The sequence below is a fragment of the Cololabis saira genome, chromosome 2 (genome assembly GCF_033807715.1).
Source record: "Cololabis saira isolate AMF1-May2022 chromosome 2, fColSai1.1, whole genome shotgun sequence".
NCBI classification, from domain to species: Eukaryota; Metazoa; Chordata; class Actinopteri; order Beloniformes; family Belonidae; genus Cololabis; species Cololabis saira.
The window spans coordinates 49,799,037-49,823,424 of record NC_084588.1 but is presented as its reverse complement, the minus strand read 5'-3'; the positions used below and the strand labels follow the sequence as shown (position 1 = coordinate 49,823,424).

The 24,388-nt window shown below is 40.6% G+C and overlaps 1 protein-coding gene across 5 annotated transcripts in view; it reads right to left on the bottom strand.

Moving 5' to 3' along the window:
• LOC133421745 (myocyte-specific enhancer factor 2A-like) overlaps positions 1–24,388 on the bottom strand; it is a 121,332-nt gene continuing 96,944 nt past the window's right edge. For all 5 annotated transcript variants that reach the window (XM_061711509.1, XM_061711501.1, XM_061711517.1 and 2 more), the window contains 6 exons: positions 22,868–23,087; positions 22,576–22,611; positions 21,549–21,676; positions 7,555–7,702; positions 3,856–3,949; positions 1–1,388 (listed from right to left, as the gene is read on the bottom strand). In XM_061711509.1, the coding sequence (XP_061567493.1) occupies positions 998–1,388; positions 3,856–3,949; positions 7,555–7,702; positions 21,549–21,676; positions 22,576–22,611; positions 22,868–23,087 (1,017 nt within the window). In that variant the 3' untranslated portion in view covers positions 1–997. The remainder of the gene's footprint in view (positions 1,389–3,855; positions 3,950–7,554; positions 7,703–21,548; positions 21,677–22,575; positions 22,612–22,867; positions 23,088–24,388) is intronic.

Genomic DNA, 24,388 nt, shown 5'->3' with positions numbered 1-24,388 from the left:
ATTAAAGATAGTATATACAAAACAACAAAGACATGTGGTTGTACATACAAGTGGCCATAGAGCTTTTTCATTTAAACATCTGGAGGAAATATTGTACACATAAAAACCAACGAACAAACAGACAACAGTATACTGCTTTGGCTGATATAAATAAGTGTTGTTAGAAAGAGACAGAGACGACGGGGTGGGGGGGTATTGCTTTCGTGTCGGACTGCTTGGACGCTTCAAACCCTGAGAGATCAGACGTGACCCGGTGTTCTGCCAATCTTTGCTACCTGCAGAGAAATGCTACTTTGTGGTTCTGCACATGCACACAGTCCATTTTGACGCCAATCATTTCTTGCACCATGTAAAATTGATAATATGGGATGTTGAGTATTTGATCCTTCAAAATACACGACCCATGACATGAATTGAATTACACTTTGTGAACATTATACGATAAAGAGGAAAAAAACAATAATTCTATGGCTTTATTTGATATTCATTCAGTCATTGGCCTTTGTTTTTGCCAGGCAGGTCATTAAGAACATTCTTATTTACAATGACGGCCTGGCAAGAGACAAGGACCACTTGGGTAAAAGTAAAACACAGTAAAATTGTAGCTCTACAAAGGTAGAAAACCATTAGGGAGCATTTTTTGGCAAAATGGCAGAACACTGGCTGTTGCCGAGCGGGAGACGCTGAGCCGCGTTTCTCTGCTAAAACACGACGAGACGAGCGGCGGCTCCTCCAGCCGCCCCCCGGCGGCGTGTCCTACTTGATCAGGAAATCATTGATTGTACTGCAATTTGACCCACATTACTGATCCATGTTGCTGTCATTATCTTTGTTGTGGTTTTTTCGTCCAAAAAGTGTGATTTTATAAAGTACCAGTAAACTGTTTTTGACAAATTTAACAGAACATGTCAATTTAAACAAAAACACATGGATAAAATCCACCATTTATTTGCATAACAGCGTCCCTCCCTCCCGTTTGTCCGGACGACTCGGGGGTTTATGTCACCCAGCTGTCCATCCTCATCCGCTTCAGCGCCGGGCTCTGGCGGCCCTCGGACCGAGCAGCCAGCGGGTGGAGATCTGGGCCCTCGGGCCGGCCCGGGGCCAGTGGATGGAGGTCCGGGCCCCGCTGCTGCTCCTCACGGTCGCTGCCGCCGTCCTGGGAGCTGCAGGAGGAGCTGACGCTGTCTGGCCGGGTGGAGGAGGAGGTGGAGGGGTGAAGGTGGCCCTGATGGGGGCCCTGATGGCCCTGATGGCCCTGAGGGTGGCCCCCCTGCGGATGGTTCCTGTAGCCCGGCTGGCTGAGCTGCTCCCGCGGCGGGGATATGGGCTCTGCCTTGATGCTGATGCTGTGGTTGGTGCTGATGGGAAGGCTGGAAGCCCCTGACCTGCAGGAGACAGGAGAGACGGATGAGGAACTGATTTTATTTTATTTTATTTTATTTATTTATTTGCACATTTTTGAAAGAAGAAAAGAAAAAAATACAATGGAGTGTGTTTAAAGAAAATAAAAAAGAAATAATAATAAAAAAAAAAACAGCATAAAAGAAAATGTGCTGGAGAGGTCAGAAGCCTGAGAGGGCTTATCGAGTGACCTCCTCTCTATGAATGAATGAATGAATTTATTAATTTTTATTTCGAACATGTATATATATAAAAATAAATAAATAAAAATAAACATTTACATCTTCATATTCACATATGTTCGAAAAAAGGACTAGGAAGAAGTTTACACTTTTTCCTAGTTCCTACCCCTTTATAACTCTATGAATTTACATTATTGCTATTATTATATCTACACAATATCCATATAAATATAGTCCATATAAATACTACATAAACATGCCTATTACTACATAATTATCCATATGAGCATATAGAAAATATAAATATTACATAATTATATCAATATATAGAAAATACAAATATTATATAAATCTATATAAATATACACTATATAAACTACATAACTATTCCTCTCAACATATAATATATACTACATAAATATCCACATAAATATCTAAACATATCAAGTATAATATACCTTTTTCCCTATTTTATTTGTTTCTCACACTCCTCGTTAACCCATTTCCTCTTCCATATACCTGTTTATAAATAATGTTTTGTATCTCTATGATAAACTTTAGACAGTAAAACAAAAAATACTTTAGAAAAAAAACTAGATAATTAAATAATAGTTAAAATAGACATCTTAAAAAATATGATAAAAGGAGCAGAATGTAGCATAAACCAAAACAAAGCTTATAGATATAAATATATATGTATATATAGTATATAGAGTGTACAGTGATGTGGAGTGACGGCGCCCCCTGGTGGCGGAGGAACTCACTTTATCCTAAAATACTGCAGTTCCATAACCTTATAAAAGCCTTTTCAACATGTTTGTGAATCTGTGAATTATATAATGGACCTATAAAATATTATCAGATAAAAATACAATAGAAATACCTAAAACAGGCTAGTTATAAAAACATAGTACAAAACAAAGTAAAGCCAATACAATTGGACCAGATTACAGTCAAATAAAGACATGTATCATGGTGTAAAGTCGGAAAAATTCATGAATAAACAGACAAACAAATAAAGAATAAATTAAAATCAGGTGAGAATGTCTGCTTTTAAAAACTCCGTCTTCTGGTCCTCAGGAGGCTTTTTCATGGACGTCAGTTCACTTCCTGCTCTGGGTAAAATCTAAATCTTGCATAAGATCAGATGATTTTGGAGGGTTTGAAAGCAAGTTGGATAGACTAAAACTAAAACTAAACTAAAACCTTTTAGTTTATTGGTATATAAGCAAATATAAAAACCTTAAAATCAGTTGTAAAACAGACGGGTGGCCAAATGCAGTCTTTAAAAACTCTTTAAAACCTCTTTAAAATATCCTACTAGTAAGGGACGAGTATAAGCAGCAGATCTGAGGTTTTACTGGACGTATCAAGTCACCTGAAGAGCAATAATGAGATGATGTAAGGAATGAAAACACTACCCTGACATCCCAAAATCTTTACAAAAGCTCCTGCTACACATGTTGTCCTGTTTACAGTTGCCATGGTAACTTTGCACATAAATCCTGTTCAAGGGATTTTTAGGTTTTCACCTGTCAAAATGTGACCTGAGTGTATGATCCGACACTTTCAGTTTAATATTATCATATATCTATTAATCTATATAATCTAATAATGTTAAATCCGAACAAAAACCCAGACTTTGCTGACCTCACCAACTTTCTCTCTGTGTTTCTATTGAATGTGTTATGTGTTTGTTATGTGTGTGTTTGGGCGCGAGCTGCCGAATCAAATTGCCCTTCAAGGGATAAATAAAGTTGTCTTGAATCTTGAATCTTGAATCAAGTGTATGCACTGCAGAAATACAGATGTTGGTTTTATAAGTTGTAAATTATTAAAGGTTTTCAGTTAACACTCGGACCGTTAGTCAGCACGCTGTTGAATTTAGACGCAGATGTTGAGGAGATAACGCTGCTTGTGATACGTCCATGTCTGCTGATGCTGATACTGATACTGATACTGATGCTGATGCTGATACTGATGCTGATGCTGATGCTGATGCTGATACTGATGCTGATGCTGATGCTGATGCTGATGCTGATGCTGATGCTGATGCTGATGCTGATGCTGATTCTGATGCTGATACTGATACTGATGCTGATGCTGATGCGAGCGCCTGTTTCAGTTGTTGTTTTTTTCAGTTTGCAGTAGAGTATCTTGTTTAAAGAAAAGTGACTGGACTCTCTGGATCACTAAATGCTTTAAAATATATTTGTAATATTTCTAATTCTAACAAAAATCACAGAGATGAGCAGCATCACACACTCACCCCAGGGAGCTGAGCTGCTGCTCCCACGCCGTCATGGAGCCCAGAGACGGGTCCGAGCTGAAGCCCGACATGTCCGCGCTGTTCAGGGAGTAATCTGACGGAGACGGAGGAGACGAGTCACATCACAGCTCTCAGAGGAATTAGAGGTGAAACGTCGTTCTCATTAGCTGCTAAAACACCTGGAATAACCTAACTTTCATTAACATGCAACAGTTGGTACAAGTGAAACCGATCCTATCTGCTGTGAAACACAGAAGCTCTGCTAGAAAGATAAATAGAATAGAAATAGAATAGAATAGAAAGCCTTTATTATCAATGTACATGTACAGTGGAATTAGGCAGCAGCTCCGTAAAAAAGAGGTAAATATTGGATAAAAATCACTGGAATTAAGCTTTTTTTAAATCATAGCATTTTTATCAATTGAAACAAAAGCAAAAACATTAAAAAAAACAAAGGATGAACCTCTAATATTTGTTCTGATCCACACAACTAGATAACTAGCAGCTATTGAAAAACAATTGAGAAAAACCGAGGCACTCAAGAAGATATAAAAATATAAAAAGCCTTTATTTAATCATGACTTTGTAAAAGTAAAAAAATGCCAACAGCATTACATGTTGATATTTTTTTACTTTTACAAAGCCATGATTAAATAAAGGCTTTTTATATTTTTCTATCTTCTTGAGTGCCTCGGTTTTTCTCAATTGTTTTTCAATCTTTTTGACCCACATGCCGAAGAGCACCTGAAGTAAACACTTTTTTTGTTTCTCACCCAGCAGCACTCCATGCATTTGTAGATAAACTAGCAGCTATTGTTTGAGAAATGAGATTTAGAAGTAAATCCATAAATATGTTGCAGCACTAAATGACTTTCTTGCATGTTAGAGAAACACTGGGACTGTAGAAGACGACAAGCTGATGCATATTTACGTATGTAAGGACCTCTAGTGGAACAAAGTCCCTTTTCCTCAAATCCACAAACTTTGGATGTTGGTTTAAAACTGCGAAGATGCTTCACAGAAGTAAGCTCAGAGATATTTGGTGCTGCAGATTAGGGATGGGCGATATTTTACCGTTCACGATAAACCGTCAAAAAAATTCCCTACGGTAAGAATTTGTCATCTTGCGTTAAAAACGATAAATTCCTGTTGATGAAGTTTTTGTGTAAAACTGATTTATGGTTCTGCTTTAAATCCACGCACAACGTGAAGGAAGGAAGGAAGGAAGGGAGGAAGGAAGGAAGGGAGGAAGGAAGGAAGGAAGGAAGGAAGGAAGGAAGGAAGGAAGGAAGGAAGGAAGGAAGGAAGGAAGGAAGGAAGGAAGGAAGGAAGGAAGGAAGGAAGGAAGGAAGGAAGGAAGGAAGGAAGGAAGGAAGGAAGGAAGGAAGGAAGGAAGGAAGGAAGGAAGGAAGGAAATGAGCCAGAAAGAAAAAAAGAAAGAAAGAAAGAAAGAAAGAAAGAAAGAAAGAAAGAAAGAAAGAAAGAAAGAAAGAAAGAAAGAAAGAAAGAAAGAAGGATAAATTCCCGTTGATAACGTTTTTTTATTGGTATTTTTTTTATGGTTATCGGGATAAATGCCAGAAATTATCGTGATACATTTTTTAGTCCATACTGCCCATCCCTACTGCAGATGTTTTGATGTCAGAATCTTATTTTTGATTTCTAAGAATGAAGCTGTACCCACAAGCAGCACTTCACTGATAATAAAGTAATAATAAGTCGCTCAAGATGAACTGAACTGAGTTTTTATTCAGAGTCTCTTGGTCAGACGTCATTAAAGGAGTCTGACCGCCAAAACATGGTCCTCCACATTTGCTGCACAACAGTAACATCTGAATATGTCCTTTTTATGTCCTTGTACAAGTAGATTTTGGAAATGCGTAGTGTCTGCACAAATGGCCTTAATAACTGAATTCAACATTTAAGAAAAGGGGACTGGGAAGGTAAACAGGCTGGTTTTGGGGGAGATTTAAAAATATTCATAAAGGAAATTCACAAATTCATAAAGGAAACTATCTTCTGATTTCATGATATCTGCTTAAGTTTATCCATCAGGTCCAAAATGTTCATTTTCATTAGATGCTTAATGTTTCTAGGGACCTTAAGTTCAAGATACTTTCCCTTAACCGGGCACGGCAGGTTTATTCCTATAGCACGTTTCATCTACGTCACTATTCAAAGTGCTTTACGTAAAAGCATTAAAAATGCATTTAAAAGTCAGAGTTTAAAAGCAGAATGAATGATTAAACACAGACAGATATAAGTTATAAGCTAACCTAACTTAAACGACCAAGATTCCAGTCTTGACACGTTTGAATTATTTAATAGACCATCGCTTTTATCCCACTTAAATGTAGATCCTGAAAATATTACCCCTTTACAGGCCAAGTGACCTTATTTGGTAACTATAATTATTACAAGAAAAAAGTCACAAAGCCAATAAACGTCCTTTAATAACCATTTAGAGTTTAAGTATTTAATCTCCCGGCCTATAGAGGGTTAAACTAGAGGGGGTTAGACATTAAAGATATAATGGTTGCCTTTTATGTTTCAGTTTCATAATCTGAATATATTTTTAACAGGAGGTAAACATTACTAAATAAAAATAGTTCAGTAATATATCCCATCTGATAAAAATACAGGGTGGATGAAGTGATTAGTCACTTGTGAGGCCATAACTCTGGTTATTTTCATTATTTAATGATCTGCAAGTGTAAGACCATTATTTTTTTATTACACTCACTAAATTAGTCTCATCACGCTGATGTAGTTGATCTAACTGAACCACCACGTCCAAAACATCTGCTTTCCAACGGTGGCCTGATGTTAGGAGTCACTGAGGCGAATTAATCTACAGCCATCGAGCCTTTTGGTTTGGTTCCTTCCTGTTTTATTTTGAAAGTCTCTCTTGCTTGCTTTGCCCTGTTTTACTTCTCTCCCAAGTTTGGTAGATTTTAAAGCTAGGATCAAGGTCTATCTGACTACTGAATGCACATGTTCTTTTATCAAACATTGAGTGATTATACTGTAGTGATGTGATTGCCAAACTGTTTTAGCTGTTTTTTATATCTGTTTTGTTGACGTTGTTCAATGTTCTCAATGTGTAACTGATGTGGATCTATTGTAGTGCCTTCTTGGCCAGGACCCCCTTGCAAAAGAGATTTTAATCTCAATGGGATTATTCCTGGTTAAATAAAGGTTAAATAAAAAAATAAAAAAATTAAAAATTAGCCAGTCTCTGCAGGTCATTTGCAACTGAGTTTGTCTGCATACATCCTCCCTGCTGGTCTGTCCATCTGCGTGTTTAACCTCTTCTCTTTTTGAGGTTTTTTATTCCAGTTTTTCCTTTTTTGTACATTTCTCTCTGGATTTCTGCCTGTGCAGCTTTTAATTTTTGTTGAATAAAGGACTTCTTTTCCAACTCTGGCTGCCTCTTCATCTCATTCATTTCCACACTCGTCCTGAATTTGAACCAATTTCTTCAGATTGTGTTTAGACCTCCAGCTGTAACGGCACATCTGGGTTTACTGCAGCACAGTTTGTTGTGAATGTTTAGATGTCTAAACCCTGACTAGAGGATGAGCCGATTTATTCTGATCAATACGGTATTCAGTCCCTGCAATGTTTAGTTCCTGCAGCCCCTCATGATAAAACCTGCTGGAGCTACGTTTGTGGAGATGAGTGATAACCAGCAGGTACCGTTGCTGTAGGAGCTGATGCCGGAGCTGATGCCGGAGCTGATGCCGGAGTAAACCAGCGTCTGGTGGTTCAGGCTGGGCGTGGTGACGGACACCACCGGCGTGGACAGGAGCTGACTGGACTGACTGCTGCTCAGCCGCTGGTTGCTCTGCAAAGACATGCAAAAAAGTGATTTAAATGGTCTTAAAGTCACGAAACCGCCTCATCGTTTAATGCTGAAACGCCACAGTAACTACACTCTACGATCTTAGTCTTCAGTCCAACTAGTGTAGACTGTAGTTATAGTCAGACATGTCCTGTATGATTTAAATGTTTCCCCGCTCAAACACACCTGGCTCAGGTTAATGGGTCATGAACTTGTGCAGAGCTCGATGAACTGATGCTGATCAGTTCATTTGGAAAAGGTGTGTTGATGCATTAAAAAATAAAAGATAAAACAGCGACGACAGAGCAGCAGACTTTAGTTACGATGCCCTGATTCGGCCACATGATGTCAGTATAAGCTCATTTTCTAATAAAATACTTCAACTTCCAGAGAAAGCCCTTGAACTTGTCTGATTTAGGAAGCCTCATCAGAGAAAGTGAATGTTTAATTTAACAGAAACCATTACTTTACACATAAAATCAACATCAACAATTATACAAGTGTCATGTAAAGTGCTTTTTAACAATGTTACATCAATCCACACCTATAGATCAAGTTTTATAGTTAAAAAAAAAGTCAGTTGACAGCAGAAACTGAAGCACGTCTCCTCTGGACGCACAGACGGCTGCTGGTACCAACAGATCCTGCGATGCCTTCAACTTCCACAGAAAGCACCCGAATTTGTCTAATTTAGGAAGCCTCATCAGAGAAAGTGAATGTTTAATTTAACAGAAGCCGTTACTTTAAACATAAAATCACCATTTTTTAATTTAACCAAAGCAACCTACTGTATGAACAAGCTTGTGTGCTGCGTTACATTGTTTGGCTTTTTCCATCTGTTCAATTTCACCTAGAATATGACACTCAGGCCACAACCGGACTGGTGATTTACCAGTAATCAGGGTGCGATTTGTGAAAAAACCAGAGGGGGGGGGTAAATTTGAGAAACATTTTTTTTCAGAAAAATTACCACCCAACAGCGGGCCAACAGTAAAGGCGATATGAAAACTGGTTTTCTGTGTAAACATTACACTTAAGCTACATAACGTAGGCGGTAGGCCTATTTTGAACATGAACTGAACCACTGCATTTGCAGAAATATTTTCTCCTAATATTGTTTTTAAATGTGCCGAATAAAAATAAATAAACAAAATTAATATTTTTTTAATTCTTTCTCGATATCAGTTTAATAGAAAACATGGGAGCTGCAATCAGCAATGTCAGATCCTGTTTCATCTTCTGTCGCATTTTTTCTCAGGATTTTTGCTTGGGATCCTGTAAAATATGAGGATTTGCTGCTCTGGATTCTTTTCATTTTTTCATTCATTTGACTGACTGTATCTTTTATTTTGCAGGGCCGGAAGTCGGACTTTTGGAATGCAAGAAAATCTGGTTGGTTTTCAAAATAAAACTGCTTTCTGCGCGACTCGCTCCCGGTATCAAAATCACACACAAGCAGAATGAACTGTGTATTTTGGTTGTTATTACTTGTTAATAATTACGATGTAATGGTGAAAATACTTTGGGTGGGGGGGTATATTTTGTCCCCATGAGGATAAAAATAATTCAGCAGAGGGTAGGACGTGTAAACCAGAGGGGGGAAATCCCCACCATCCCCACCGGCAAATCACACCCTGCCAGTAACACACATCGTAACGCACTATTTCATCAGAACCAGACTGTGTTTGATTGTGTAAAAATATATATATAAGTTGGCTCAGTGCACTTCACACGTAGCTGTGTCTTTAACTGGACACACGTCACGCAGAACTTAAAAGTTTCATGAGTTTGGTGTAGTTGGTCAGCAGTGACATCAGCCCTCATGAGGTCAGACACCAACACTGATGCAAACATGAGTCCAAACAGCAAACACGTGTCTTAAAGTAGCGTGTTATTAACCACGTGAGTCCCTGGACACTGAGATGTTCCCGGTTACTTGTCCTGTCTGTGGTGAATCTGTCACGGTGAGTAACGACACCTCCAAGGCCACAGCGGGCAGAGATGATGCTGAACCGTGTCACACCAGCCGGGTCTTTAAAGAAGCCGCTCTAGTGTTTCTGAGCCGAGCACAAGGGATAGGGCTGGGTGATATGGACCAAAAGTCATATCTCGATATTTTCTAGCTAAATGGCGATACTCGATATATATCCATATTTTTTCTGTGCCTTAATTGGGGTTTCCCCCAAAGCATTATAGCATAGCATCTCTGTTAGCATCTCTGTTAGCTTCATTTTTTTCTGAGGCAAACCCTAAAAAAACAGTCAGTTTTAATACAAAGCCTCGTGCCAAATGTCACACAGGTTCCTTTATTAACAGAGGTCTGCACAATATCAAAATGTATAAAACAAATGAAATAAAAATAAACTGCCTGCATATATAGAATAAAAATGCTTCTTGAATAAAATAAAACAAATATCCCTTTCCTGCATAACAATTAAATTAAAATACACTGTGCAATTAATACAATGTAGACAGTAACAGGCAGACTTTTCCACTGAGGTTGACAGTTGTGCAAATAACAAAACATTTGTGCAAATCTCAAATAAAACATTCAAGTCAATTTGTCACAAAATAAGCTATATCAAAATCATTAAAAAATATATATATATATATTTTTTTAAATCGATATAAACGATATTTTCTCGTACCATATCGCGTTTGAAAATATATCGATATATATTAAAATCTCAATATATCGCCCAGCCCTAACAAGGGACGATGGACCCGAGGAGCTGCTGTCTGACCACAACCAAACATCTCACGCCGTCGTAAACGAGACAAACACAGCTGGATGTTCCTCTGCGGGCTGGACCGGGGCGGGGGTGAGAGTGGGAGATGTTTGGTTCAGCTGCAGCTCCACCAGTAACCAGTAAACTCGTAAAAGCAGGAGTTCTAACCGCCGGTTGGACTCAGAGATCAGAGAGGCTCCGGCAGAGCGACAGCACATGTGGAATTAACATTTCCACGTATTAAACGCCATCACGACTTATTTATTGGATTATCTGAGAGAGAGAGAGAGAGAACGTGACGCACATCAAACACTGTTCTCACACACAATGGCAGCTTTGTTCTCGTGGTCAGGCACAAAAAACGGTTATAAATATGGTTTAAAAATGCACATCCATAACTTAAAACAGCACGTTAAACTCTCCTGAAACAGAAGTTAAGAGCACAGACCGTCTTCATGCACAGACACAGGAGCTACACTGCAGATGCAACCGAGCCTCTTCTTTGCAAACTGGTTTATTCAAGAAAGAACATAAAATTAAAGTTATTCTATGCAACTTCCTAGAGCTAGCAAGATTTGAAAGTGCCGCCTCCTCTAAGCCCCGCCGGCCCCGCCCCCACCCACGAGCGCTCCGTCCAAAGCCACGCCCCCACAAACACGAATGCGCATACGATTATTGAACATTTTGGACAGCACATTTACAGCAAAACTACCCCATGTCTCATTCACCTGTAAGCGAGGCCGGTTTTAGGGGGGGCAGGGGGGGGCTGTGCCCACCCAAGCGTGCATCCTGCCCACCGGCGTCTCCATCCCGGAGAGCGCCGGTGCGGCTGGCGGAGCGGCTGGCGGAGCGGCTGGCGGAGCGGCTGGCGGAGCGGCTGGCGGAGCGGCTGGCGGAGCGGCTGGCGGAGCGCTGCGGTGCGCTGCAGGCTCTAGAGCCACGGCTACGCCGTAGCCTAAGGCGTACCCTACGCCGTAGCCTCTCGCCGTGATGGAGACGCCTACATCCCCACGGACCCCCATACAGCTTCCGAGCCGGAGCTGCTGCGGCTCTTCACGGCTGCTGCGGTTGTTCACGTGTCCCCGCGGGCTGCTGCTGGGCAGAGTCCTGCAGCAGCAGCCCGGATGGCTAACGGCTCTGCTCCCCGCTCTCACACAGCGGGACCAGCCCACTCTGGAAATAACTACTGGGCTCCGTGGCCCCTCCGAGGGAGGGGGTTACACTGGGACACTGTGAGCCCAGGAGGACCCGTGGGAAGTGGACACGGGCAGCTGGAAGCGAGTGTGCGCATGGGACAGGGCGGGGGGGGCGTGGTTTAAAATGAAGGCATCTGATTGGTTCTTTCCCTTCCTGGACCTGGACCAATCCGTATCATTCGGACCGAATGGGTGGGGCTTAGAGGTGCCTCTTTCAAAATTCTTGCTAGCTCTAGGAAGTTGCATAGAATAACTTTAAGTCTAAAATTAATTTATTGATTCTGATTCCCAGTCAAAGAAATATGTCCTGAACAAAGCTGAGAGAAAGTTTGTCGAACCCAGACCGGCCAAATGAAGCCCAACAACCTCCCACTTCACTATTGATTCAAAGAGGGAAAGAGGATTCAATCCACTGATTTAACTCAGATAAGCGAAGGAATTCAGGCCGACTACAACAACAGAACATCAGAATGATGAAAATAATTGATGAGGAACAGAGAAAGTGTTGATCGCCACATGTGGGACATTTGAGAGCTGATTCTTATTCACACTTCTCCATTTCAAATGCATTCATGTGGAATTTACCCAATATTAATGACTGGATGGATGGATGGATGGATGGATGGATGGATGGATGGATGGATGGATGGATGGATGGATGGATGATGGATGGATGGATGGATGGATAGATACTTTATTAATCCCAAGGGAAATTCAAATACTACGAAATTAGACTTTAAAATTGCATTAATGCAGCTTTAAATGTTTCACATTTCTGCAAATAATCAGAACCAGAAGCAGGTAATGGCTGGCTGTAAAATGTAAACGATCCCTGGAAAACAGAACCAGTAGAGTAATGATGCTGCCCCGTGCCACAATAAAAGTGTAATTGTTTAATGGGAGTGATCTAATAGGAGGGAGACGGGTGAATTATCCTCCGTGACCCTAAACATGAAGCACGTAGGGCTGGAATCTCCTCCAGGAGCTGATTTACCGTCTGAGACCTCCGTGTTTCTAACCAGCAGCATTTAAAAAACTTTAAGGACTTCAGACGTCACCACACATAACGGAGTACAGTATGTTTTGAAAGACATGGAGGCTGCAACCTCAGGGGTCAGTTTAATTTTAAAGTTCTCAACAGACGCACAAACACTGAAGAGTTTCTGTATTATATATGTATATATATATATATATTATTATATATTATATATGTCGACCTGCGGATGAAACTGTGGAACAGCCTGAACATGGAGATAAAACTAAGTAGAAACACATCACCATTTAAAAAAAGATGCAAAAAAACATTCTATTCAAAATACAGATACGAATAAACATGTAGATATGTACATTTATTAATATATGTAGATATATAAATGTATATTATGGGTTTAGATATGTTATATGTACAGTAGGTATGTATATGGATATATTGAGTTATATTATATGTACAGTATTTGTGTATCTATATCTCTATCAATATATATTGATTTATAGTTATATGTAGATATGTCGATATATATTTTATTTATATTTATAGTAATTTTTATCTATATAATTGGAGGTAAATATATGAACCAGTATATACAGCATATCTACTCTTATATAGTTATTCAAGTATATTATTGAATGAATGAATGAATGAATGAATGAATGAATGAATGAATGAATGAATGAATGAATGAATGAATGAGTTTTATTTTGGTGTCATGTCCGAAGACCCATCCCTTACAGGATTATAAGACACCAGAAACAGAAAATCATCAATGTACAATATCACACTCACTTAATTGGGAGCTGCACAATGTACACCCTTATATTGTAGTATTATAGTAAAGTAATGATAATGTAATGCTATGCATTATAATTACTTCTATTAATTCATACATACAAAGTAGCACAACTAAATGCTGAGCGTTTGATTTGTTCTCTTTTGTTTGCCTTGATTTGTTTTGATTTTGACTATATTTATATATACATATAATTGAGTATTACATCAATATATTGAACAGTTATTAAAGTAGGGGTGTTTGGTTATGTGTGTTTTATAAGTAAGTTTATTTAAAAAAAATAAAATAAAATAAAATAAAAACAAAAATAAAAAAATAAAAAAAAATAAGTAAGTTTATTGAAACTCTTGTTATATGTAAGAATGTATGTCAGATTCAGGGGTAGGACTGGATAAGTGTTTACTTCAATCCTACTCCGTTTGGAACATCATGGTGGATCCGTGAGGTCTGCCCAAGTGCTGTACATGTATATAGATATATATACATATTTGTATTCTGTTTTTTTACTTTTTTGTACTCTTTTTTAACATGCATGTTCAAAATAAGAGGCCTTCGCAGAGGATGAGCCGTCTCTTCTCAACGAACACATGACTTGGCGGGAAACAACACATGCCATCAGTCTTCCTGTGAAGCAGCTGCTGCTTCCAAAACTGAGATTCATACTTGCACTTTATTGCAATTAAACGACACAAGCGCTGGCCCCACATGAAAGTTATCGTCGTGGTTTTTGTTTTACTAGAAGACGGATGAATAAAATCCTCAATAACAGGAACAATTATACAAGAGAGTCTCTGCAGGCCAAACCAGATTCATGCTTCCTGCGCCATAGGACGGAGTTTACGTATTCATGTAGAGTGCTTTTTAACAACGTTACATCAATCCACACCTATAGATCAAGTTCTATAGTTTTATAGTTAATAAAGTCAGTTGACAGCAGAAACTGAGGCACATCTCTGGACGTACAGACGGCTGCTGGTACCAACAGATCCTGCGATGAGGTCTTTTCCAAACCAGATATATGGGATTTTTCCCCCCAAATATCCTCTTCTGTGAAGGAACAATGACTCCATTTGCAAAATCAACAACCATCTGTTCAAATTAGTGTCAAACCAGTTGTGCCAAGAAAGTTGCTGACCATCTGCCGTCGTCTGTGTAATCTATTTACGCCGTTCATGTCTGAGACGTCGCTCCGCCTTGAAGTCCTCGCAGACTGTGTTGCTCTTAGCAAAGCTCTCACTCAGACACTCAAACTGGATTCTGCTGGAGCAGATCTGTAGCTGCCAGAGTATAATGTACTTTAATAAATCCATCTGTGCACGACAACTGCTGAGCATCACTTCCTTTATAGTCACGAGCAAAAGTCAGTACCAGTGCCCCTCTCTTAATCCTATGCTATGTGCGTAATAACGTAATTAAAATAATGTGATTGTACATGAAAAGGAATGCGAGAAGGAGACAACGTCAGGACAAACAAGAGCAACAAAAGAAAAGGCACAACGGGAACTCTACAAGTACAAGCTGCTTGGTTTGTATTAAACACCTGGAAAACTTTGCTGTTTGAATCAAAACATCATTCATGTGACTCGTGTATGAAAGAGCATCTCTGCAGTAACATCTTGGGCGGACCGCTACAAGCACACACGAGTCGTTCGGCCAATCACAATCAGATCCCATCTAAAAACCACCTGTTCAAACTACTCACTTTAACCCCCACCCGGATACTGCTGATTCCTGATTTTATTGCATTTATATTGTTGTCCTTTTTGCTCTTTTAGTCAATGACTGTGTTTCCATGCATCAATAACCCTTTTAAAACCCGAATATTGGCAATAACCCGAATTTGCACGGCCATGTAAACACCAATAACCCCTTTGAATAACCCCTGGGTTACTCCTTTTAAAACCCGAATATTTGGTCATGTATACGCCTAACGGGATATCCCCATCAAACGGAACATGAATTTGTTTTCTGCTCATGCTCTGTTCACAAGGAATCCTGGTCTTTTGAGTCCAGGAAGTTCTTATAAACACGGAGAAACCAAGACCAGGAGGAGACTAATCACTTCATAAATGTAATGAAGGATATGAACATTTCTGCATTTGTAGACGGTAGAAAGTACCGGGATAGAAGATTTACAAGAAGGTGAGAGAAAAGTTGCGCGAAGCAGCATTTGTTTTGAATTTGGATACAGGAAGAAGAAGCGGAAATGACGGGAATTGCGTCATCACGTTCTCCGTGCGTCGCTGGTTTGATCCAGATATCCTGAATGATTAATTACCATGTAAATATTCCCAATGTTTCAGTAACCGGAATATTAGCAATAACCAGAATTTTGACTGTATGGAAACGTAGTCAATGTTGTAAAGGTGACCTTGAGTGCCCTGAAAGGCGCCTTAAATAAATCTAATGTATTATTATTATTATTATTAATTCAGCCATCACCGACCACTGCAGAAGGGAAAACCGGTGCGGCTGGCGGAGCGGCTGGCGGAGCGGCTGGCGGAGCGGCTGGCGGAGCGGCTGGCGGAGCGGCTGGCGGAGCGGCTGGCGGAGCGCTGCGGTGCGCTGCAGGCTCTAGAGCCACGGCTACGCCGTAGCCTAAGGCGTACCCTACGCCGTAGCCTCTCGCCGTGATGGAGACGCCTACATCCCCACGGACCCCCATACAGCTTCCGAGCCGGAGCTGCTGCGGCTCTTCACGGCTGCTGCGGTTGTTCACGTGTCCCCGCGGGCTGCTGCTGGGCAGAGTCCTGCAGCAGCAGCCCGGATGGCTAACGGCTCTGCTCCCCGCTCTCACACAGCGGGACCAGCCCACTCTGGAAATAACTACTGGGCTCCGTGGCCCCTCCGAGGGAGGGGGTTACACTGGGACACTGTGAGCCCAGGAGGACCCGTGGGAAGTGGACACGGGCAGCTGGAAGCGAGTGTGCGCATGGGACAGGGCGGGGGGGGCGTGGTTTAAAATGAAGGCATCTGATTGGTTCTTTCCCTTCCTGGACCTGGACCAATCCGTATCATTCGGACCGAATGGGTGGGGCTTAGAGGTGCCTCTTTCAAAATTCTTGCTAGCTCTAGGAAGTTGCATAGAATAACTTTAAGTCTAAAATTAATTTATTGATTCTGATTCCCAGTCAAAGAAATATGTCCTGAACAAAGCTGAGAGAAAGTTTGTCGAACCCAGACCGGCCAAATGAAGCCCAACAACCTCCCACTTCACTATTGATTCAAAGAGGGAAAGAGGATTCAATCCACTGATTTAACTCAGATAAGCGAAGGAATTCAGGCCGACTACAACAACAGAACATCAGAATGATGAAAATAATTGATGAGGAACAGAGAAAGTGTTGATCGCCACATGTGGGACATTTGAGAGCTGATTCTTATTCACACTTCTCCATTTCAAATGCATTCATGTGGAATTTACCCAATATTAATGACTGGATGGATGGATGGATGGATGGATGGATGGATGGATGGATGGATGGATGGATGGATGGATGGATGATGGATGGATGGATGGATGGATAGATACTTTATTAATCCCAAGGGAAATTCAAATACTACGAAATTAGACTTTAAAATTGCATTAATGCAGCTTTAAATGTTTCACATTTCTGCAAATAATCAGAACCAGAAGCAGGTAATGGCTGGCTGTAAAATGTAAACGATCCCTGGAAAACAGAACCAGTAGAGTAATGATGCTGCCCCGTGCCACAATAAAAGTGTAATTGTTTAATGGGAGTGATCTAATAGGAGGGAGAGGGGTGAATTATCCTCCGTGACCCTAAACATGAAGCACGTAGGCCTGGAATCTCCTCCAGGAGCTGATTTACCGTCTGAGACCTCCGTGTTTCTAACCAGCAGCATTTTAAAAAACTTAAGGACTTCAGACGTCACCACACATAACGGAGTACAGTATTTTTTGAAAGACAGGGAGCTGCAACCTCAGGGGTCAGTTTAACTTTAAAGTTCTCAACAGACGCACAAACACTGAAGAGTTTCTGTATGTCGACCTGCGGATGAAACTGTGGAACAGTCTGAACATGGAGATAAAACTAAGTAGAAACACATCACCATTTAAAAAAAGATACAAAGAAACATTTTATTCAAAATACAGATACGAATAAACATGTAGATATGTACATTTATTAATATATGTAGATATATAGACGTATATTGTGGATATAAATGTTATATGTAGGTATATACAGGTATATGGATATATTGAGTTATATTATACGTACAGTATTTGTGTATCTATACCTCTATTAATATATATTGATTTATAGTTATATGTAGATATGTCGATATATAGATTTATAGTAATTTTTATGTATATAATTGGAGGTAAATATATGACCCAGTATATATAGCATATCTACTCTTATATAGTTATTCAAGTATATTATTATACCATTGCTGTCTATTGTTCTCTATTATATTGTAGTATTATAGTAAAGTAATGATAATGTAATACTATGCATTATAATTACTTCTATTAGTACATACATACATAGTAGCACAACTAAATTCTGGGCCTTTGTTTTGTTTTCTTTTGTTTGCTTTGATTTGTTTTGATTTTGACTATATTTATATATACATATAATTGAGTATTATCATTAAATTTAATAGTTATTAAAGTAGGGGTGTTTGGTTATGTGTGTTTTATAAGTAAGTTTATTGAAACTCTTGTTATATGTAAGAATGTATGTAGATTCAGGGGTAGGACTGTAGTGTTTACTTCAATCCTACTCCGTTTGGAACATGTTGGTGGATCAGTGAGGTCTGACCAATAATAATGGCAAATTTATCTACGTGAGATTATAGTGTTAATAGCTGAATGAGTCAAACAGTGTTAGTGCGTTTGCGGGTTAGTTTTTCAAACCATCGCTGCTCCAGTTCAATGCCACCAGCATAAAGTGTACGACGCCAGCTGTTACGGTTTTCAGCCATCCTTTCCCAGCTAGATGTATCGACATCGCTTTCATATCGCGTTTCGCGACATCCTTGAAGCGAAGAAGTGGACGTCCTCTCCTTCGCACACCCTCACAAAGCTCTCTCTCTCTCTCTCTACATATATATATATATATATATATATATATATATATATATATGTATTCTGTTTTTTTACTTTTTTGTACTCTTTTTTTAACATGCATGTTCGGAATAAAATCAAATCAAATCAACGTGGCCCTGCAGAGGATGAGCCGTCTCTTCACATGACTTGGCGGGAAACAACACATGCCATCAGTCTTCCTGTGAAGCAGCTGCTACTTCCAAAACTGAGATTCATACTTGCACTTTATTGCAATTAAACGACACAAGCGCTGGCCCCACATGAAAGTTATCGTCGTGGTTTTTGTTTTACTAGAGGACGGATAAATAAAATCCTCAATAACAGGAACAATTATACAAGAGAGTCTCTGCAGGCCAAACCAGATTCATGCTTCCTGCGCCATAGGAAGGAGTTTACGTATTCATGTAAAGTGCTTTTTAACAACGCTACATCAATCCACACCTATAGATCAAGTTCTATAGTTTTATAGTTAATAAAGTCAGTTGACAGCAGAAACTGAGGCACATCTCTGGACGTACAGACGGCTGCTGGTACCAACAGATCCTGCGATGAGGTCTTTTCCAAACCAGATATATGGGATTTTTCCCCCCAAATATCCTCTTCTGTGAAGGAACAATGACTCCATTTGCAAAATCAACAACCATCTGTTCAAATTAGTGTCAAACCAGTTGTGCCAAGAAAGTTGCTGACCATCTGCCGTCGTCTGTGTAATCTATTTACGCCGTTCATGTCTGAGACGTCGCTCCGCCTTGAAGTCCTCGCAGACTGTGTTGCTCTTAGCAAAGCTCTCACTCACTCAAACTGGATTCTGCTGGAGCAGATCTGTAGCTGCCTGAGTATAATGTACTTTAATAAATCCATCTGTGCACGGACAACTGCTGAGCATCACTTCCTTTATAGTCACGAGCAAAAGTCAGTACCAGTGCCCCTCTTTTAATCCTATGGTATGTGCGTAATAACGTAATTAAAATAATTTGATTGTACATGAAAAGGAATGCGAGAAGGAGACAACGTCAGGACAAACAAGAGCAACAAAAGAAAAAGCACAACGGGAACTCCACAAGTACAAGCTGCTTGGTTTGTATTAAACACCTGGAAAACTTTGCTGTTTGAATCAAAACATCATCCATGTGACTCGTGTATGAAAGAGCATCTCTGCAGTAACATCTTTGGCGGACCGCTACATGCACACGCCAGTCGTTCGGCCAATCACAATCAGATCCCATCTAAAAACCACCTGTTCAAACTACTCACTTTACCCCCCCCCCCCCCCCCGGCTACTGCTGATTCCTGATTTTATTGCATTTATATTGTCCTTTTTGCTCTTTTAGTCAATGTTGTAAAGGTGACCTTGAGTGCCCTGAAAGGCGCCTTAAATAAATCTAATGTATTATTATTATCATTAAGTCAGCCATCACCGATCACTGCAGAAGGGAAAACCACATCATGGACTGTGAAAAGGCCACAGTCCTCCCACCGAAGACCAGAAACACCAGTGCTGGATCAGGGAGGCCACAGAGACCAGGAGGGCCAAGGACCATCAGCAGGGACGAGGGAGAACTATCTGCTCTCTCCCACCTGGAGCATCCTGGAGGGGCAGCAGGGGGCGGGACTCACCTGTCAATCTGTCAATCTGACAGGTGAGTCAAGTTCCAGTTCAAGTTGACTTTATTAGAACCAGTAGGTAGATTTGTTTTGCAGTAGTAGAAGGCATCTCACACACAATCTTTACGGTCATTAAAGGACACAGGACAAAAACAATGAACAGGTTTACGGCAGCACAAGACAGACATGGCAGCTACCCACAGTGTTCACTGAACAGGATAAAAGTAGATATTGCCCACAAGGCAAAGAACAATAAATAAAAGGTAAAAACCAAGGTCAGGGGTTCTAATAAATGGGAAGTGCGTAAGTCGTCGACAGCTGTTTTGGCTCTTTCAGAGCTGCCGGACGGCTGAAGGGTCAAGCAAGGCAATCAACGCTCAGACTTTAACGTTGGGGGAGCAAAGCCGTAAGCTGGATGCGATTCTCGAACAGAATCGCAGGCTGGCGGTGGTCTTTGTGTTCATTGGCAAGATGGATAAGACCTTGGAGAAGTTGGAAGCTCGGCTTGGCGGAAATTGATCACAATTCGTCTGATTGGAGTTGCCATTGATGAACCAGAGACTGAAGGCCGACGGAAAATTACTGAGGCTGCCTGTTTTTTGCGATTTTTGATATAATTGTTGATTCTATAATCTGGCCTTGACAGGGCGGTTTTGGCCGATCGCTCTGGTCACAATCTTTCTGGTGGAATGTAAACAAGATGACTCTGCCCCCACCAACCCTCCCCTCTCCCACGAACATCTGTGGACCTGTTTTCAGAACTGACTGAGTCGCCTGATAACATCAAGGACATTGGCTGAGAGCAGCTCTGAGCGAAGTTCAAGGACTCATCGCTACACCCCCACACACATGTGCAAGCCTTGTGATGTTAAATTTGTCATGTTGCTTTCTGTGCAGAGGTGTTTTTTTTTTACAGCAGGCTAACAATCACAGAGTCGTCCGCAAAGTTTAGAATGAGGCAGTTGTTAAAGTCAAGCCTCCTCCTAACATCAGCTGATAAATGACGGGTCACACACCATCTGGTGACTCTGAAGGCGAAACGAATCGCCGAAACATGTCAGGTATTTAAAAAACCTAAAAATTCTTGTCTGACAAAAAGAATCAGCAAATTAAATTTGTAAAGCCGTGGACAAAATGAAAATTTGATTGTCGTATTAAGACATAACCATGGGTAACCATCTCTAAACCATTATTCACCCGTGCAGAGCAGTCGAGACACTTGCAGGTGTAACCAGGATACTTGGTTAGTAACATGTAATAACATAATAGTGCAAATGTCAGAATCAGGGGGGAGTATGTTTGCTTTTTAACTTGGCTTTATTTTTGTGGCACTGAGACAAAAATGTAAATGTCTGCGTTACACTGAGACCAGCTATAATCAGATTCGTTTTCTTGTGTTTCTAAACAGACCAGTTCAGGATTAAAAGCCAACCAGCACCAGGATACTGTACGTACCAGCATGGCTCCCTTGGAGGGCGGGATGACGACCCGCAGGTCGGCCTTGCGGCTGCTGCCTGGAGGAGATTTAGGGGGAACGATCTTCCCCAGAGAGTTTCCACCGCTGGAACCCACAAATCCATTCACTGAACACAGAGACGGGGAAACGCAAGGACACACCATTAGTAACTGACTGCTGCTGTTTGATTAACTCTTTACTTATTTACTTTTTTTCACATAAACCGTAACATGCTGTAAATCTGCTCTGAAACGTCCCTGTTTTGGTCCATCAGGATGAACCTGTCCAGAGTTCTGACTTCAGACTGGAGAAAGTGCAGATACGGTATGTATAATACAGGAGATAATGATGAATAATTGATCTTTTCTCTCTCTTGGCGTTATATAATGGCAGCGCTTCTGGGAGAGGGAGACCAAAGACGACAGGAAGGATTTTATTCAAGGATAGTTTTCAGGGTCAGAGACCCGAGTGTGAATCCTGCAGTTAACCACTGTTAACATGAACCAGGAAAATAAACTGTGATGGACCTGGATCATCCATCCATCCGTCCGTCCATCCATCTATCTATCTATCTATCTACAGGACTGTCTCAGAAAATTAGAATATTGTGATAAAGTCCTTTATTTTCTGTAATGCAAAAATGTCATACATTCTGGATTCATTACAAATCAACTGAAATATTGCAAGCCTTTTATTATTTTAATATTGCTGATCATGGTTTACAGCTTAAGAAAACTCAAATATCCTATCTCAAAAAATTTGAATAATAATATTAATATTAAATAATAAAAAATTGTTTTTTGATCCTGCTGCATTTTAGTTTGGCTTTTTGTGGAATAAATCCTTTTGTTTTTGAGAACTCCTGCCTCCAGCCTCCCTCCCTCTCTCTCCTGCGTTTGGGTCCACACCTTACCCCCAGACGTGACAAAAACAAAGAACTTTATCACAATATTCCAATTTTCTGAGACAGTCCTGCATCCATCCATCCATCCATCCTTCCATCCATCCATCCATCCAGATACATACCAGCTGCTCCAGATCCGTTTTGGAGAACCAGACCACCTGAGAGACACAAACAAACACTAATTAGAGATACTATTTTAGAACTAAATGCCACTTTTCCTGTAAATAAATATCTGAATCATCCAATTCTTGTGCTATTTTTCTGATTCATCCATGTGGATGGAGATCTTTGCATCCAAGATTAAGTATAGATGACACATCCAGCACACACACACACACACACACACACACACACACACACACACACACACACACACACACACACACACACACACACACACACACACACACACACCTGTGTCTCCAGCGCTGCTCCTGTGTGAGGATCCGAGGCCTCGGTGGGGTGTATGGGCCGAGGGCAAGATCCCGTTGTCGGCCAGCACGGCAGTGGCTGCAGCCAGAGCCTGAGAGGTGGCTCCTCCCTGACAGTAGGGGGCGCCGCCCGCCGCCACGTGCATGAAGTGCTGCTGCTGCTGCTGCTGCTGCGGCTGCTGCTGCTGCTGCTGCCCTGTGGACTGGAGGGGAAGTGGGGAGAGGCACCGCATGAGCTCCTTCTATGAAAATATGTGAAAAGTGAAATTGGATCTCACCTAATATTTTGTCACAATTCTACGTGTTGCTTCAAAGTTTAGAGCTTAAAAGTGGTCGGATTTATGAAGCTGATATGACAACGACACATCACTAGTCCAAGCTCCTTCTAGATTATTATTATATAATATTATTATTTATCTGAGCTGAGCTCCTATTGGCTACAATGAACATGCAGATTGTCAGTGGTTGACATTTCCCCCAGTTTGTGTTTCTGTTCTGCCCCGCCTGTCTTCCATCTGCCCTGATTGTTCACACCTGTGTCTCGTTACCACCTTGTGTATATCTGGTCTTGTCTTTCCCTGCTCCTTGTGGTTCCGTACTGTTTGCTCCCTCCATGTTGTCCCATAGTTTTTTGATCCCTTTTTCTGTGTTTTTTGATCCTGCTAAGCAGCGCTTTGGTTTTTGGTTTCTGTAAAATAAACCCTGTTTTTTGGAACTCCTGCCTCTCGCTTTCCTGCATCTGGGTCCTCATCCAACCACTCCGTGAAACAGATAAGAGTCATCATTAAAAGATCTGCCGACTCTGTTGTCCTGTGTGCTAGCCTCATACTAGCATTGTTTGTGTTTATTTGTTGACTTCGGGGTGGGGGCGGGCGAAAAGATGATATTAGACCATGAAGGAGTTTAGGATATTGTAGGAGGCTAATTTAATTATGCCTTGATCTTTGTTTATTAATTGTTTGTGTTGTATTTATTTATTTTTTTGTTTGTTTTTTCTTTCTTTTCTTATTTTATTTAAATTTTTATATTTTCTATGGCATATGATATGATATTGTGAGGAAGGGACAGGACTAAATAAGCGTTCTGCTTCCACCTGTTCCCTCTCGAACACATTATTTTGCTGTTCTTCTTTATTTCTGGATGAGACTGATGAGAAAAAAAATCGGCCTCAATTATTAGGGGTGTCATATTAGTGCGTTAATTGCGATTCATTAATTACAGGGATATTTAGTGCGTTGTTTTTTAAATGCTTAATCTATTTTTTAATCTCTAAATTGACTTTTTCTGTTTGCGAGTTGCCTTTATTTTGAAATCTGTGTCTGTGCGGTGGCTTCCTGTGCTTGAGTTGTGGGTGGAAAACAACGGTCAGTCACACCTTGGAGTCTCTAAAAATGTAAAGTTATGATGAGTAGCATCTCTACTCTAAATGCAGAGAAAAGATTGAACGCAAAGTTCAGAAGGTCTAAATTGACTGTTTTTGTTTTTCCAATTTAAGATCGTGATA